General features: G+C 41.9%; 1 protein-coding gene across 1 annotated transcript in view; it reads right to left on the bottom strand.

Annotated features, from left to right (window-relative positions):
* The window catches only part of LOC124594320, a 292,174-nt gene that overhangs the window by 199,349 nt on the left and 72,968 nt on the right, over positions 1 to 19,857 (bottom strand). Inside the window, exon 2 of the mRNA XM_047132683.1 lies at positions 19,540 to 19,650. Coding sequence (XP_046988639.1) covers positions 19,540 to 19,650 — 111 coding nt within the window. The remainder of the gene's footprint in view (positions 1 to 19,539; positions 19,651 to 19,857) is intronic.

Raw genomic sequence — 19,857 nt, 5'->3', positions numbered from 1 at the left:
GGACATCCCCCCTAGCCCTTCCACGCAATCTTTCTCCCGTCCTTCCCAGGTCAACTCTAGATCATAAGTCTGAAGACGGTTGCAAAGTGCTCGAAGTGGGCTCTTTGACCGTGAACTAGATTTTCTCCTCGTTAAAATTACGGAAGAAGGACAATTTTTAGAACCTGCAGAGTGGAAATCGATAACGAGCTAAGTGCCAAAAAACTGATTCTGAGTTTTTAATTTTTTTGTTTTGGCACAAATATTTTAATGAAAACACCTCAACAACATTTTTCTCGTTATCTGCAATAATAGCCACACAATTATTGTAAATTTTTTAAAGTTAAGTTCCTTTTCATCAATGATACTTTATTCTGAACAACTCAGAACGTGCTAAATGCCATTCAAGTATCGGCAAAAACGAGATAAGTGCCAATGAGAGGAATCTCAAGCACTTATTAGTTTTTTTTAATAATAAACATTTTACAGATACATTATCCTGCGATTAAATTATTTTTAATCCTTCTTTCAATTTTATAGACCAGAAAGAAATTTTAATTAACTAACTGTTGGAAACATGTTCTATTAGCTTCTTTCAACTAAGGCAGCATCTATTGCAAATCCTGCTGACAAGTTGTTTTTACATTGTTGTGACGGTAAAACAAAATTATTATATCAGTAGTAATCCCTCTTTTGAAAATCTTGCGGGTGTTTCAGTCTTCAAGTTCGTTAAACGTTGTTCTGGTCTTGACGATACCAGGTGCAATTTTTTTCACTTGAATCCAGCTACTATCATAAACATTTATTTTCGTTGTGTTAATATGTGTATTGGGTGTTTTTTTAAACAAAAATATCCTCATGTTGGAGCATAGTAACCACAAATGGATTGTTAGGTATCGCATTTTCCGTGAGATTTACAACGTCCTTAGGCACCTGACACTCTGACATTTTCAATCGTGGCAAAATCTCTGTCAGACGCTGCAAACAATTACAAAGCTTTGTGACTCTTAACATCAGAAGTGGTACGGCACATACAGCTCATGGCATCTTTCGACCCTCATGAACACTACTAGAAGTGATCGTAGCGCTTTGCCCGCTTTCATGTTGTTGGCAACAGCACTTAGCTTGGTTTTCCGGGTATAACTCAGCAATAATAATAATAATAATAATATGTTAGGCACTTAACCCGTTATCGATTTCCACTCTGCATCTATAGACTGCTACTGCTAAGCTGAACCTGTGCTTCGGGGCCTACCAGGCGAAATTTATAATAATTAACAAGCAAAAGTAACAGTTTACATCAATTTCGAATTAAAGGGATACAGCGGTCCATTTAGGTTTATTACTTAATTCTAAAAAAATTCTACACAATTGTATGATTTAATTAATTAATGAGATTAAAAATGAAAGATGGAAATCACGAACGTATTCAATACGATCTGCTAACATGGCTCTCAACAACTATATCTCGCCGCGCAGGGTAGCCGCGCGGTCTAGGGCGCCTTGTCGCGGCCCGCGCGGCTCCCCCCGTCAGAGGTTCGAGTTATCCTTTGGGCATCGATGTGTGTGTTGTCCTTAGCGTAAGTTAATCTAGCTTAGATTAAGTAGCGCGTAAGCTTAGGGATCGATAGCCTCAGCAGTTTGGTTCCAGAAGACTTTACCACAAATTTCCAAACTATACTTTTTTAAAAGTTGTGGTTCATGTCTATGCAGAAATCAGTATTTCAATGTTAAGAATGACGTTTCATAACTATAAGCAGTTGGTAGCAGAGTAATTATTACGAGAAAAATCTATTTCTTATAAAATTCTTTCTTTTTGTTTAAAAAGGCATTAGTTTATTTGACTTTCGAATTTCCTGCTAAAATGGTCACGAAGGTTACGTGGTCGTGCTATGACATCATGAGCCAATAAGCTAGCGATCTTATGACATCTTATGCGTCTCCCGCAATATCTCGTTAACAAATCAAGTTATTTCAAAATGGTTTTCCCCACCTTCAATAGTTCAAGGATCAGCGTCTGGCGGTAGAAAAAAAAAAAAATGTGGGTACTGATTTCGATTGTATGGAGGAAATCGGGTTTCCACAAAATCGAACTAATTTTGAACTGCCAAAATTCCGCTAATCATCCTTTTAAAAGTCTTGGAAATTTTGTCAACTGAAGTGTCACCGCTTTTGATCGGGCGCCATTGTGATATTGACGCGAGGGAGTACAGGGGTGATTTCAGAGGTAATTCCGACTTAATTCAGCAGTCCATATCCGAATAAATATTTAATCAGCAGGAATTAAAAATAAAGATGTATTGCGATCTGGACTGATTTTCATTAAAATATTAAGCACGATCGCTGTTTTCTGTAATGATGTCAAAAATGATTAATTTATAACGGTTTTCTGCTGAAAACATAGCAAAGAAGTCTACATAAAATAACTTCTTACATGTCTTTTACGATTATAAGAAGGCCCACATCACAGTATTAAAACAACCACATTTCAACTTTAAATTTTTCTGGTGCAAGCCTCTTTTACAATGTAGGACGCTACGCTACAGGATAGGTAGCTTAGGCGTAAATGTGTCGCTGCAGGGAAAAATAAGTGCTTACGTGTCTATGTATGTGCTTCTGCAATGATACAAGTGAGGTCGGAGAACATTCTTAACACTCCATGAAAACAGGTTTTTGAATTTTTAAGAAGTTGCATTTTGTTTGACACTACGTCTTTCTTCATGTCCCTACCAGTCGAGATGTTTCTGCATTTTTTAAAATACTCCCATGGGATGCAAAAAACGTGTGACTGTTCACGCTAGATTTTTTTCCCATTCATACGAAGTCTCCAACGAGTCCAAGCGGACTATCTTGAAATCTTACCATGTCTTGTATGATTCTAGTACGATGCGCCTTCAGCAAGTAACGCAACACATTTTTTTTCTGAAAGTAGACCGGTTTTATTCTGGATTCCAATATACCATATTGCTTCTTACTCTTTTGGCTACAAAATCCTGTTTTTCAACATAATCTCCGTTCAACGTTACGCTCGTCACCTTACCGGGAGGGCTTCTATGTCCGAATGGTACCACTCCGCTGGTCGAAGTCGGAGCCAACGCCTTGCTGCAACAATAACCTTCACATTATCTATATGCTGTGCTGTGCCGTCCGAACAAGATACAGTCAAATCAAAGACATCGCAGGCACAAATATGCGAGCTGTTGCCAATGCCATAGAGACTCGCCACTTCGCGAGTTCCACCAGCGCCACGTGCGGCGCTCAGGATGAAGATATCGACTTCGTCTCGGCTAGTTGCCGACCGAATACAATCCGCCAGTGACAGTACGATAACGGACAGAAGCCTACTCGGAAGACAGAAGAGCAGATTCCGTCCACTTGGTTATAGATCAGCGTCCAGACCTGACTTAGACAGGGAACGTCATTTAGTGAACTCTTAGAAGTGAACAGACAGTATTTGTAAATTGCATTTGCTATGTACCGTGAAGATTACCTTCCATTATTTGCACTTAGCAATTGAGGGCCTTTTTGTGGTACATTACACGCACTGTTGCAGACTTCATTATTCGACAAGTCACAAAGATAAATACGTATTTATCTCATTTGTGTGACGTTGTTACTAATTTGTTGGAGTGTCGTAGAACCTTCGTTCTTTTATCCTGTTACCTGGCTCTGGGGCATGGCTGTGTAACGGTGGCAGGAAGAAATTGTCTTAGCGGTGTACTGCACCTGATCCCGTTTCACGAACTCACAAACTCAGTCTACCGTAACAACAGTGGCAACTCGGTCTCCATAGCAGTAGCGACGAGGCCTTTACGAAACTGGCGACTAGGGTTTACAAAATACTGCTTCCTCTTCTTACAACATACATTCGCAGAACAGTAAACCTCTCTTTTAGGTCAGCTGATGGACTCTATCGAGCACCTCCGTAACGCACTTAAGCGTACTAAACTATCCCATTGCGAAACGCGTCGCTCTCGTTCGATCTTCTCCACCTTTTCTCGTATTAAGCCAACCCGGTAAGATTCCCACACTGATGTATAATATTCAAGAATCGGTCGAACAAATGTTTTGTGAGCTACTTCTTTCGTTGATGAATTACATGTCCCTAATATTCTTCGAATAAATCTCAGCCTGGCGTCTGCTTTTCCTACAGATAGTTTTATGTGGCCACTCCCCTTTAGTTCGCTCCGGGCAGTTACTACGAGGTATTTTAACAACTGTAATTGTTCCAGTGATACATCGCCAATACCGTAATCCAACTGTAATGGACCTCTTCGCCTATTCACTCCCAATACCCCCACATTTATTTACGTTCGGGTTCAACTGGCAACCCCTGCACCGGTTATCGATTCCCATCAGCTATTACAGCTTTTCGCCACTGTCTTCTAACGTTGCAGTTTTCCTATAGACAACAACATCTACGAACAGCGTCCTGGAGCTTCCGAAGCTATCTACTGCATCATTAATGTAAGTTGTGGCACTTGCTTGAGTTATTCCCGAAATTAAATTTACATCTGTCGATTTCGTCCGAAAACGAACAACGTGTTGAGCTCACTTTGATAGGAAGTTTTCGATCCAGTCACAAATTTGGCCCGATACTCATCGACCTCGTATGTTGTTCACTAGATGACAGTGCAGAACTACATCGAATGCCCTCCAGAAATCAGGGAACACGTCATCACCCTGGGCGCTTACTCTACGCGTTTTGAATTATAGGGAGGAACAAAGCGCACTATAATTTGGATGATCTCTGCTTGCAGAATCCCTGTTGATTTTTGTAAAACAGATTTTCGTTTTCTAAAATCGTCAAAATGCGTGAGTGCTAAACGTTTTCGATAATTCTGCTACCGACTGACGTCAACAATACAAACCTGTAGTTATAATATTCTGCAATTTTTCCTAATCGCTTCGTACCTTTTATTGCTTCAACGATCTCCGTCTGCTAGTCGGAGAGTAACTTTTTTGGCACGACTAAATACAGCTCGTTGATCTAGGAGCCATACTGTGTATGATTATTGGAAAAGATAAAAATTCAAAGACGAGCTGCAATCTTCGTTAACCTTTTGCGTACTCACCACAAGAACGTCACAAATTACTCAAACTCCAATTCGAGACACTACAAGAAAGACGCTGTGCATCGCGTAGAGCCTTAGCAACAAAATTCTGAGTCTCCGTATTCGCGCAGGAGTCAAGAAACATATTATTTCATTTATATTGTGTCTCACATAATGCTCACGTGGTCACAATTGGAGAAAATTGGGCGTACACTGGAGTGACAGCGATAGTCTTTCTTCACGGAGAAAATACACACTTCAAAAACGGTTTTGCATCACCCCGGTTCCCAGAAGGCCTGAAGATACACGTCGATTGTGGGTATTGTATTACAGACACAGTCCCTTTGACTGTTCAGAGATGTCACTAAACCCGCCCAAAGATGCAAACAACCATGCATGAGCAGCGCCTATTAGACGGAGCGGGTCCGACAGCCGATCAGTTCCAGTCATTCCGCCAGGATGGAGGTACACGGCTCATGTTGTCTGTAGTTCAACCATACCTAGACGGTCAACACCGCGGTTCGATCGCGTCCACATTGTTACTTTGCGTCAGCAAGGGCTCCCAACAAGGGAAGTGTCCAGGCGTTTCGGAGTGAACTAAAGCGATGTTGTTCGGACAGGGTGGAGATACAGAGAGACAGGAACTGTCGATGACATGCCTCGCTCAGGCTGCCCAAGGGATATTACTGCAGTGGATGACCGCTACCGACGGATTACGGCTCGAAGGAACCCTGACAGCAACGCCACCATGTTGAATAATGCTTTTCGTCCAGCCACAGGACGTCATGTTACGACTCAAACTGTGCGCAATAGGCTGCATGATGCGCAACTTCATTCCCGACGTCCATGGCGAGGTCCATCTTTGCAACCACGACACCATGCATCGCAGTGCAGATGGGCCCAACAACATGCAGAATGGACCGCTGAGGATTGACATCATGTTCTCTTCACCGATGAGTGTCGCATATATCTTCAACCAGACAATCGTTGGAGACGTGTTTGGAGGCAACCCGCCTTAGACACCCTGTCCAGTGACTGCAGCAGGTGGAGATACCCTGCTGTTTAGGGGTGGCATTACATGGGGCTGACGTACGCCGCTGGTGATCGTGGAAGGCGCCATAACGGCTGTACGATACGTGAATGCCATCCTCCGACCGATAGTGCAACAATATCAGCAGCATATTGGCGATGCATTCGTCTTCATGGACGACAACTCGCGCCCCCCTCGTGCGCAGCTTGTGAATGACTTCCTTCACTCTACTAGAGTGGCCAGCATGTTCTCAAGACATGAACTCTATCGAACATGCCTGGGATAGATTGAAAAGGGCTTTTTGTGGACGTCGTGTTCCACCAACCACTCTGAGAGATCTACGCCGAATCGGCGTTGAGGAGTGGGACAATCTGGACCTACAGTGCCTTGATGAACTTGTGGACAGTATGCCACGACGAATAGAGGCATGCAGCAATGCAAGGAACGTGCTACTGGGTGTTGGAGGTACCGGTGTGTACAGCAATCTTGACCACTACCTCTGAAGGTCTTGCTGTGTGATGGTACAACATGCAGTGTGTGGTTTTCATGAACAATAAAAAGGGCGGAAATGATGTTTATGTTGATCTCTATTCCAATTTTCTGTACAGGTTCCGGAACTCTCGGAACCGAGGTGATGCAAACCATTTTTGATGTGTGATTTTTGAGTTTCTCCCGGCGTATTTGATAATCAAAATATCCACGGGTGTACTGCCGGTCTGCAGTGTCCAACGGGCCCGTTGGACACTGTAGACCGGCAGTACACACGTGGATATTTTGATTATTTTTGATTTGTGTACTAGGGGGAAGACGAGGCAAGGAGGCCAGGTACCTTCCGTTGTACATCGTACCTTTTATACGTTGAAAGCAGACCCGAGCCCAGTAACTCCACTTCGGAAACTCGCGGAGAAATAGCCTGTTGTAAGTGAACGTGACACTGTCTTTCGACAGTGTTGACCCATCCAGGGACTCCGGTGAAATCTTGAAGAAGATGCCAGCAGAGGTATCGAAACGTCGAGCAGTGGAATCTGAAGAGGAAATTTAATGAATGGTGTCACTTCTAATTTCTTCATTTAATTACTTTCTTTAATACAGTCTACAAGACCGTGGAATTCATTTGTCTAGAGGAGAGACTGGATTTGGTTGAACTGCTTGTAGCTCCAGTTAACATGAAGCTTTTTATACACCGAACGCTTCCTGAATACGTGAGGAATTTATCACTGGTGCCCTGATAGCAAGACGTTTGCGATACTCGCTTGGGGACACTTCTGCTGCCACAACGTTTACACGCTGTTGGCTCACTGTGTCGTTTTGTGTCTTCAAGCAGTTACGCAAATGCATTGGTCATATGCTGCCAAATGAAAGCTCTCTAACACAAGTGTAGCTCTGTCAGGAATTTTGTGTCAAGTGTAACTTCTTTCACATTCTGAACTACGGAAGAAGCTTTAGCTACCATTCAACTTTGGCTCGTCTTTTTTATGCTTCCACCTTCTCGACTGTTAATTCCATTGAGATTCCTGACAATTTTCGACTGCTGTAATTTTTACTTTTTTGTTCAACACTCACTTCACTGTTGTATCATAAATGTTCTGCTTAAACTCATCTTCATTAATTCACGTTATGTCTAATTTCATTTTGTTTCGTTTAAAATCTTCCCACCTAAGTTTTTACTTTAATTTCTTAGTTTTTTAAACGCATCGAACTTTAACAACAGGCTCCAAAAAGCAAAGTTATTTAAGGGCACTAGAATTTTGTCTATAAATTTTAGTTATCATCGTGAATGAATGAAAACCTTTCTATTGTTGACCGTCTTTAAAGCACTAGTATCATATTAATAACAGGTAGCCGTATGTATCCTGTTTCATCTCCGATTTCATCTACATCTACATCTACATTTATACTCCGCAAGCCACCCAACGGTGTGTGGCGGAGGGCACTTTACGTGCCACTGTCATTACCTCCCTTTCCTGTTCCAGTCGCGCATGGTTCGCGGGAAGAACGACTGTCTGAAAGCCTCCGTGCGCGCTCTAATCTCTCTGATTTTACATTCGTGATCTCCTTGGGAGGTATAAGTAGGGGGAAACAATATATTCGATACCTCATCCAGAAACCCACCCTCTCGAAACCTGGCGAGCAAGCTACACCGCGATGCAGAGCGCCTCTCTTGCAGAGTCTGCCACTTGAGTTTGTTAAACATCTCCGTAACGCTATCACGGTTACCAAATAACCCTGTGACGAAACGCGCCGCTCTTCTTTGGATCTTCTCTATCTCCTCCGTCAACCCGATCTGGTACGGATCCCACACTGATGAGCAATACTCAAGTATAGGTCGAACGAGTGTTTTGTAAGCCACCTTCTTTGTTGATGGGCTACATTTTCTAAGGACTCTCCCAATGAATCTCAACCTGGTACCCGCCTTACCAACAATTAATTTTATATGATCATTCCACTTCAAATCGTTCCGCACGCATACTCCCAGATATTTTACGGAAGTAACTGCTACCAGTGTTTGTTCCGCTATCATATAATCATACAATAAAGGATCCTTCTTTCTATGTATTCGCAATACATTGCATTTGTCTATGTTAAAGGTCAGTTGCCACTCTCTGCACCAAGTGCCTATCCGCTGCAGATCTTCCTGCATTTCGCTACAATTTTCTAATGCTGCAACTTCTCTGTATACTACAGCATCATCCGCGAAAAGCCGCATGGAACTTCCGACACTATCTACTAGGTCATTTATATATATTGTGAAAAGCAATGGTCCCATAACACTCCCCTGTGGCACGCCAGAGGTTCATTGTGTTAAGGCTGTTCAGGATTTTATGTTGGTAACGCCACGTAGAGCTCTATATGAAAATCACTGACTGTGCTGTGTGAAGGCTGTGGTTGGTTTGCATTGTTGGAGTATATGCTATTGTAGTGTTGGGCAGTTGGATGTTAACAGCGTGTAGCGTTGCGCAGTTGAAGGTGAGCCGCCAGCAGTGGTGGATGTGGGGAGAGAAATGGCGGAGTTTTGAGAGCGGATGATCTGGACGTGTGTCCATCAGAGACAGTAAATTTGTAAGACTGGATGTCATGAACTGATATATATATATATATATATATATATATATATATATATATATATATATATATATATATATATATATATATTATGACTTTTGAGCACTATTAAGGTAAATACATTGTTTGTTCTTTATGAAAATCTTTCATTTGCTAACTATGCCTATCAGTACTTCAGTAGTTAGAATCTTTTATATAGCTGGCAGTATTGGCGCTCGCTGTATTGCAGTAGTTTGAGTAACGAACATTTTTGTGAGGTAAGTGATTTGTGAAAGGTATAGGTTAATGTTAGTCAGGGCCATTCTTTTGTAGGGATTATTGAAAGTCAGATTGCGTTGCGCTAAAAAATATTGTGTGTCAGTTTAAGCACAGTCATTCATAAATTTTTCTAAGGGGACGTTTCAATGTTTGTCATTGTTTCTTGTTCAGGCCTCTCTGTTATAAGTTCTGATGACTTCTATTTTTGTCTTGCTAATGGTACTTTCATTCATTTACTCTAAGACTTTTCTTCATGTTAACGGCTGTCGTGATCACTAAACAATTATACTCTTCAACTTTTGCCTCCATTCGTAATTACTCTAGTTAACTTTAAAAGATGAAAACAACAAGCGCTTAGCTTGAATCATATGTCACATTCTATCATCTCTTACTCTAAGGCACTACGCTTTTGCATTACAGTTACATATATTTAAAAAACCTTTTTTTGCCTTAGATATTGTCCTTCACTCATCGATCAACGCAGAACACATGTATGCATTTACAATAGTGTCGATGTTCGCCGTGGACATGATTGAACAATTCCTGGATGCGAGCTTAATAGGTCGTAGCTAATTATACATTGTCTACTGCAACAGAATGCTAACTGCTACATTAATGATGCATCTCTGTTGTCCAGAACCAACGGCTCTCGTTACGTTGAGCTCCCGCTGGCCGCATTATTCCCATATGCGCGGTGAGTAAGACTGAAGAGATCGGAATAAAACTGCGATGACGGAACAGGCAGCGCTACAAGTCTCCGATGTATTCGTGTAGCGGAAACACTGGTGAACTGAATTCTTCATTTTGAATTTACGCTTACTTTGGCTTGCGTGATTCCTTCAACAATACTGACATATTAAATTTAATTACGTAGATGTTTCATGTCTGTCGAGAGTTACAGAAACCACCTGAACGTATTGCGGACCATTAGTACTCGATACTTATCTCTTTTGTATTATCAAATATTGCCTGTAGTTATATCTGAAAAATTTTGTTTGGAGTGTTCATACGTGTTCTTTCTTCGGACAAGCGTGAGATAACTTTTACACTAAATAGTCCCACGCATTATCTATAGAACATAGCTCGAAGCATAGGCAAGATATTTTTAAATATATTAAATGTTTCATACAATAAAGTGATGATTGTGGATTACAATATGTAGAAAATATTAATTCATTAGTGGTGTTATTTCGGTTTTGTTTCTTTGCAAAACATTTACAAAAAAAATACGGATTACATAATGAAGCAGGCTTTAAGGGAAAATAATCACCCAAAATACGTAATGTAGGTGATATTTTTGCGCATTCCGACATGAGGAAAGACTAATGTAACATTCTCAGCTCGTCTTAGGGACGTGTAATCAAATTTCTTCAATAACTCTAGTAGTTGAAATTCAGTCCGTGTATTGGTCATGAGTCATAGGGGAAGGAAAAAGTAAAGCAAACTTTCTTATTTGTTCAGTTTCATTATTTTAGCGCTACAGATATTATTTCCGATCAATTAATTTGTAGCGTAACGTAAAAGAAACATTGCACAATAATTTGAAGCCATATTGACCACTAATCGACCGTGAATGTTTCAAAAATATGAAAAGGTTTCCCAAAGGTTTCAAATACCGCTATTAGTTACAAAATTTCTGACTGGAAGTGGTATTTAAAACGCTTTTCAGACATTACGCGCCTAATGAAAAGATCGCTGTTTTTTATTTTTGTCGAAGGTCGGGAATAATCATACAGTTTGATACAATGGAGATATACTATAAAAATAGTTTAGTTTCAACCTATAATTCATTCAAACGGTGGAAAAATCCTACGGAATCTATGGATCAAGATAAGTCAATCTTTCGCTACATTTAACACTGATCATGTATGAATCATCTGTGTGTCAAATTTTATTTTATCTAATACCCATATTTTAACTTGAACGTAATATTTATCACCAAGCCCAAAGTACCAAATTTATCAGAAAAACTTCTATTTTTAATATTTTGTTAGGAAGGAACCGCAATTTCAGTTTTCATTTTCCACACTTTGCCCCACATTTGTGTTTCACCGTTCGATGGAGTAACAAGTGAGGCGATCGACTCTTAATGAGAGTAATAGTGGTCGGAGCAGACGGAGGAAAGATAACTCATTTGAACACCGTTATGGCTACAAATCTTTTAAATACTTTATTCTCCAGGAAAAGATAACAGCAGATCGTTTTACAGTTAGGGACTAATTTTTCCGTGAAGCATTTGCTAAGCTTTATTCGAAATTCGGTGAGCATATCCATGTAGCCAACAGCTCTCTCACGTTATGCGCATAGTTCGTCCCTTGTCTACAATAATATCAACAGCGAAGAAGACATTGTCCCATTACATTCTAAAAATTTTTCATAGATGATAAATAAGATGATCTTGCATTTCAAGAAATTGGACCATCTCTTAGTAAATGGTACTGAGTAGAACGAATATGGTCGAAACGACCAACCTGCTTTGTCGAGCGACAATATGGCAGAAAAATAAGGCCATGGAACCTCGCTTAGAAATCGCTCTTTTGACTTCTCGTCTGCGACAAATACAAGAGTCGCCTTGGAACTATTTGTACTTTTTAGTCATTATACCTCTGTGTGCTGCGACGCAGAAATATCTCTTATGTGTCTTGGGAAGAGGACCAGCCAGATAAAAAATGGTACAGTTCTTCAAGACATCTTACAGAAAAAATACATTTATTGCTAGACACTAAAACACCATTTTCACACAACTAGCTGGTGCTGTCAGGCGCCGGACGGAATGGCCGAGCGGTTCTAGGTGCTACAGTCTGGAACCGCGAGACCGCTGCGGTCGCAGGTTCTAATCCTGCCTCGGGCATGGATGTGTGTGATGTCCCTAGGTTAGTTAGGTTTAAGTAGTTCAAAGTTCTAGGGGACTGATGACCTCAGAAGTTGAGCCCCATTGGGCCATTTGAACCATTTTTTGCTGTCAGGCAAATGGTAAACTCTGGAAGATACAGTGTACAGCACTGTACATCGGTTTCCCCTCTGCGTAGCTCGATACATGCGTCTATTTTATGAGAAGACTTAACACTCAGAGGGAACGGTACAATTTACCGAAAATAGCTGGCATTTCCTCTGAGGCTGTTCAGCGATAGTCAAGAAACATTGGTGTTGTGTGAGACCGTTTGAAGTTATGTTAAGCACACCAAATAGCTGGAAGGAAAATGAAGTATCTTCTTGAAGCCGAATTTATTTGATGGGATGTTACAAGAAGGAAAATAATCACAGAAAATAAGTTCGCAGATTTAAATACAATTTCCATAACTCAGCAGTTACTACAGTCTTGAGTTTGAAAATGATTGAAAGATGGGTAGCAGCAGCTTCTGTTCAGTGGAGAATACGTGTTTTAAATGAAGAAAACCTTGAGGGTATTAGTGAGCGATTAGCGATTAGTACGAAAAAATCTCCTCGTCATCTAACTTAGCCTAATATGGTGGAACCAACTACAAAGCCGCATTCAACAAACTTCATCGCAACACATAATAAAAACATATGACATAATGTGGAGTGGAATGTGCAACTAAATTTAAGCTCTACTCTTAGGTCGCAGCTGAACAATCATTTCGGAAGTAGCAAACATGTAAGATCGTTTCATTTGCGGCAATTTACTCTCTGCTCTTAGGTCCCGACCTAACCACCATCTCTGAAATCACGACGAATTCAAATACACGTCTTTCAGTACGACAAATACACTGAGAGGAAAAAAGTCTTGAGATACCTCCTAATATGTTGTCGGACCTCCTTTTGCCAGGTTTAGTGCAGCATTCCGACGTAGCATCGACTCAAAAAGTCATTGGTAGTTCCCTGTAGAAATATTAGGCACTGCTGCCCCTATAGCTGTCCGTAACTGAGAAAGTATTGCCGGTGCAGGAGTTTGTGCACGAACGGACCTCTCAATTATGTCCCACAAATGTTCGATGGATTTCATGCAGGGCGATCTGGATGGCCAAATCATTCGCTAGTATTGTCCATAATGTTCTTTAATCCGAATAATTGTGACCTGGTGACCTGGTGACATGATGTATCGCCATTAGCAAAATTTCTATCGTTGTTTAGGACCATGAAGTCCCTGAGTGGCTGCAAATGGGCTCCAAGTAGCCGAACATAAGCATTTCCAGTCAATGAGCGGTTCACTTAGACCAGAGGGCCCAGTACGTTCCATGTAAACCACCCCACACCATTATGGAGCCAAACCAGCTTCCACAGTGTCGTGTTGACAACCTGTGTCCGTGACTTCTTAGTATCCACGTCACACTCGAGCCCTACCATCAGCTCTTCTTAGTATCCACGTCACACTCGAGCCCTACCATCAGCTCTTACCATGTGAAATCAGGACTCATCTGACAAAGTCAGTGCAAGCGGTATGGTCCCGAGCCCAGGAGAGATGCTGCAGGCGATGTCGTGATGTTAACAAAGGCACTCACGTCGGTAATCTGCTGCCATAGCCCTTAACGCCAAACTCCGCCGCACTGTCCTAATGGATACGTTCGTCGTACGTCCCACACTGATTTCTGCCGTTATTTCATGTATTATCTCTTGTCTGCTATAACTGACAACTCCACGAAAACGCCGCTGCTATCGATCATCAAGTGAAGGCCGTCAGCTACTGTGTTGTCCTTGGTGAGAGGTAATGCCTGAAGTTTCGTGTTCTCGGCACACTCTTGACACTGTTAATCTCTGAATATTGATTCCCCTAACGATTTGCAATATGGTATATCCCATGCGTCTAACTCCAACCACGTCTCAGCGTCCAAAGTCTGTTGATTTCCATTGTGTGGCCATTATTACACGAATCACCTAAGTACAAATGAGTGCTCCGCCAATGCGCTACCCTTCTCTATCTTTTGTACGCTATACTGCCGCCGTCTGAATGTGTGCATACCGCTATCCCATGACTATTGTTACCTCAGTGTATATGCCTGGGCTATCCTCGTTCTTCCATTATGCTCCAGATAAGTTGTCTATCTTCCTGTCCTCTGTAAATGCAATGTAGCTTGAATTATTATACCCCAATATTTTCTGCATGAGTTGTTTTGTAATGAACGCATTGTAAGTGCAAGGTCTGCGCTTTATAATACATTCTACGTCTCTGAAAGAAGCCAACGGCCAACACCCGTTCCCGTCAGATCACGCTGTCGGACTGGGCTAGCACTTGGATAGGTAACCATCCGATCTGCCGTGCGCCGTTGGCAAGCAGGGGGGAATTCAAGCCCTGTGAGGCTACACCAAGAAGAATTGGAAATGATAAACGGGTATTCATTAGACAAGTATATTATACTAGAACTGACATGTGATTACATTTTCACGCAATTTGGGTGCATAGATACTGAGGACTCAGTAACCAGAACAACCACCTCTGGCCGTAATAACGGCATTGATACCCTAGGCATTGAGTCAAACAGAGCTAGGAAGGCGTGTACAGGTACAGCTGCCCATGCAGCTTCAACACGATACCACAGTTCATCAGGAGTAGTGACTGGCGTATTGTGGCGAGCCAGTTGCCCGGCCACCATTGACCAGACGTTCTCAATTGGTGAGAGATGTGGAGAATATGCTGGCCAGGGCAGCAGTCGAACATTTTCTGTATCCAGAAAGGACCGTACAAGACCTGCTGAAATGTAAGGTTTCGCAGGGATCGAATGAAGGGTAGAGCCACGGGCCATAACAAATCTGAAATGTAACATCCACTGTTCAAAGTGCTGTCATTGGGAACAAGAGGTGACCGAGACGTGTAACCAATGGCAACCCATACCATCACGCCGGGTGATACGCCAGTATGGCGATGACGAATACACGCTTCCGATGTGCGTCCACCGCGATATCGCCAAACACGGATGCCACCATCATGATGCTGTAAACAGAACCTGGATTCATCCGAAAAAATGACGTTTTGCCATTCGTGCACCTAGGTTCGTCGTTGAGTACACCATCGCAGGCGATCCTCTCTATGATGCAGGGTCAAGGCTAACCGCAGCCGTGGTCTCCGAGCTGATAGTCAATGCTGCTGCAAACGTCGTCGAACTGTTCGTGCAGATGGTTGCTGTCTTGCAAACGTCCCCATCTGTTGACTCAGGGATCGAGACGTAGCTGCACGATCCGTTACAGTCATTCGGGTAAGATGCCTGTCATCTCGACTGCTAGTGATACGAGGCCGTTGGGATCCAGCACGGCGTTCCGTATTACCCTCCTGAACCCCCCGACTCGACAATCTGCTAACAGTAATTGGATCTCGACCAACGCGAGCAGCAATGTCGCGATAAGATAAACCGCAATTGCGATAGGCTACAATCTGACCTTTACCAAAGTCGGAAACGTGAAGGTACGCATTTCTCCTCCTTACACGAGGCATCACAACAACGTTTCACCAGGCAACGCCGGTCAACTGCTGTTTGTGTATGAGAAATAGGTTTTAAACTTCCCTCATGTTAGCACGTTGTAGGTGTCGCCACCGGTGCCAACCATGTGTGAATGCTATGAACAGCTAATCATTTGCATATCACAGCATCTTCTTCCTATCGACTTAATTTCGCGTCTGTAGCACGTCATCTTCCTGGTGTAGCAATTTTAATGGCCAGTAGTGTACTTGATTGATAAGTAGCGGCTCTGGTCTCGTAAACTGATATACGGCCGGGAGGGCGGTTTGCTGATCACTTGCCCCGTCATACCAACATCCAGAGGTGCCTGTGCGTTGAGGATGACACGGCGGCCGGTCGCTACCGTTGGGCCTCCATGGCCTGTTTGGACGTAAAAAGCCCGTACTGTAATAAGCCAGTAACTCCACGCACGATTCTTTAAAGAATCGAATTCCCATGTATAATACACTTTCAAATCTCTGATTAATTTAAAAATGATTTAACGCGTTCAATATTTGACGTTAAACATGTAAAAACCGTTATGACTGAAGAAGCAAAATCTTAACTATATTGGTTTTAAAAATTTCGGATTCTTCAACCTTATCTCCTGAACTGTGTGTCCTCCAGTGATATAATTTTACATGTATATTCAATGGTCCTGGTGGATAGTGTCTGCAAAATGTGTTGTGAATAGACTTAGTAGTAAAGAAGTAATAAATTGAAACGTAATTCCTGATTCTGAGGTTTTGTAGCATGAACAGTCTATTTTCCTTTATTATTTTGTGGGGATATCAGTGAGAAAATGTTTCACAAATATTTGGAATTATGTGTAAAGTTAGTTCAAAGTCGGTTTGTTCTCATTCTAAAATACTTCTTGACTTATGCCTGTACGGTAAGATTATACTTCTTGCAATTAGTATTACATCGCGACAGCAATATAAACTTTTAAATCCGGTCGATAATTATATGAAGTACTGAAAATCAAATTTTTGCTGAGCCTGAGCCGGCCTCGGTGGCTGAGCGGTTTTAGGCGCTTCAGTTCGGAACCGCGCGACTGCTACGGTTGCAGGTTCGAATCCTGCCTTGGGCATGGATATGTGTGATGCCCTTAGGGTAATTAGGTTTAAGTAGTTCTAAGTTCTAGGGGACTGATGACCTCAGAAGTTAAGTCCCATAGTGTTCAGAGCCATTTGAACCATTTTGTTGACCCTGGAACGTGTTAAATAGGCAACCTGCCACTGAGACTGTTGGTTGTCTTAGCCGTTTAGTAACAGATATTAGTGTACGAGGCAGATGGGTCCCGGCAATAAAATATTTCTCGTGCCAGCAGCTCGGTGACTGAGAATTGTGGGTCGCGCTTTATTTTCACCACATGCTGGACGGCAGTGAGCATTCTTGTTGTACGGCTACAGGCAGAAAAATGGTTCGAATGGCTCTGAGCACTATGGGACTTAACATCTGTGGTCATCAGTCCCCTAGAACTTAGAACTACTTAAACCTAACTAACCTAAGGACATCACACACATCCATGCCCGAGGCAAGATTCGAACCTGCGACCGGAGCGGTCACGCAGTTCCAGACTGAAGCGCCTTTAACCGCACGGCCACACCGGCCGGCACAGGCAGAAAGGGATACGTCAGAGTGCAGCTGTGTGTATTCGTTACTGAGTAACGAATATGCCACGATGCTCGAAGTATCGTTTCATTACTGCCTAAGAAGTTTCGTCACTCTTGTATCTGGTTTACCGCAAGTTTGTGCCGACCCTGCTGTTTTCGTATTCTTCCAGTTTCTTACTATAATCGAAGAATATTGGCAGTAACACTTAGTTATAGACTACGTTTTGTCTGTCGTTACCGCATGTTTTCTTGTGCGCATGCAGTTCGTGTCCGTGTTGGGCAGTCGCGGCAGTATTCATAAGCCTCCAGTTCCTGACTCTCACATATCTTTCGCCTGTGCGGTAAATGGCGTGGGCGACTTGTGCAGAAAATGTATGTCTGCAACACCATTTAGTTCTACCTATCAACGTCTCCAACGAAGTCGCCAAATGATGATCGAAAAAATCTATGGATAACAGTCACTGAATGCTAGCCCCTATTTTGACTGAACCAGAGGTGGAATTCTTCCTACATGAATGAAGACGGCATAACGTAACGCTGAAATTGGTTGTACAGATAAAATAAAACTTGAAGGTGTTTTGATTTGACATTTTATACTGAACAGTCGAGGTTCCGCAACCATCTTGCATAAAGATGGACTTACAAAGACATTAAAAAGTTTTCAGTTCGATTGTAAAAATGAGTCGTAGTGTGAACTGAGCTATCTCACAATGATCTGTTATACTATTGATATAATCCATATAAACGATAATTTAGTGCATTTTCGCACTATGTAATGCAACGTCATGCAGCGGAAAAGAAGCACACGGTGGGAATTTTTTTTTCAGCGACGAGCCAGGAAATAGAGCAAATTTTTTTTTGTTTTTGTGTCGATAACTATACCGACAAGGAGGTCAAAAGACAATCGAATTTTTGTAATTTTTTTTATTTACACCACTTGAAGTTTAGAACTCAATTATCAAGCATCCAAAGCAGACTCTCAAAAATTCTCGATAAAATTGTTTTTTAAATTGTCCGAGCGACTTAAATTCACTAAAGGCAGGACAATTTTCGACGGGCGGATGACTCTATTGGTAGCTCTGGAGACTGGTAAGTGGTCGATCACTGGTTCGAGTCTCGCTTCGATCTTTATTTTTGTACGTTTTTTCGTTCAATTCGAGCATCTGCGTTATTTAAAAGTGAAAATTGAATATATTATAATTAACAGATATTTATTTACCAACTTTTACGAAAAATGAGCGTCTTCTTATTTCTAACACAGACTCCACCCAAAATACGTTTTTATCGGAAGTATACTGAAAAAGAAACTCCGAGTGTGAAAATACAGTATTTGTACAATATGCCTGATATAGTGAAAATTTTTGTTTTGCGTGTTTTTACGGTGCTTATCAGTCTGGTTCGTGTGACATCACATCTGTGGTACAAAACAGTGCACACAATCAAAACAAAAAGTTATTTACAATCAAATGTTTTTTTTCTATTTTCGATCCAAAAATTTATTTAGTTATTTTTAATCAGACTATCATTAGTAACAATCTTACATAAAAGATTAATAATTGGGAGTTTATATTTACAAATAACACTTAAAATTTTCCTTCCGATATGTAATTAAAAATAAGAGGTGCAATTTTTATGAAAATGATGTATTAGTTTTATATATTTGATGACATTTATGTTTAAATGACATAGGTAATCGAGTTGAACGAAAGAAGAAAGAAATAATCACCGAAGCGGGATTGGATTACCATTCTTCAGCAGTATCGATAAAACCACTCGGCCAGTCGAAAATTATCATACCTGTAGCGAATTAAAGTCGGTCGAACAACTTAGAACTCGATATTCTCGAGAATTTTTCAGAATCCACATCGAACTGCTTTGGGGGATCAGTATTTGAGTTCTGAACATCACGTATATATGAAAAATTACGCAAGTCCATTTGCCGCGTAGTCCCCTTCTCGGTCAGAGTAGAGCGTTCGCAACACATTTCAAAAAAAGGTTCTTGCCAATCGACGCTCGGTACTGATGTGACTAGCAACTAATACTCCGTAGCGGGTATTTGTCTCGACAATACAGGGCACATACGGTAGAAAATTTAATCGCTACTTGGACTGCGCTACGTCACGGGTATGTGGACCACAGTGTGTACTCACGGTGCTGCCAGTCGGGCCGCGACTCCTCGGGCCGCGCCGCCTCGGGCGACAGGTAGTGCACGCAGTCCGGCCTGGTGAAGCCCACCTCAGACAGCAGCTGCTGCTGCTCCTCTGCGGACAAACGGAGGACCAGTCACAACACTTCAGCTCACCTCAGCACCACATCTAAATTACGTCCAAACAACACATTTGGAGGTACAGTCTTGCCGAGCGGCTACGTCACTACCTGAAGAGTTGTTTAGTCAAGTCACTAAAGTATGTTATGTACCTAATATGCAAAGAATTAATGAAAACTTCGATTGCTTGACATTGTGTAGT

Source organism: Schistocerca americana, chromosome 2 (assembly GCF_021461395.2).
Source record: "Schistocerca americana isolate TAMUIC-IGC-003095 chromosome 2, iqSchAmer2.1, whole genome shotgun sequence".
Classification (NCBI taxonomy): Eukaryota; Metazoa; Arthropoda; class Insecta; order Orthoptera; family Acrididae; genus Schistocerca; species Schistocerca americana.
This window is presented reverse-complemented; position numbering and strand designations above follow the sequence as displayed.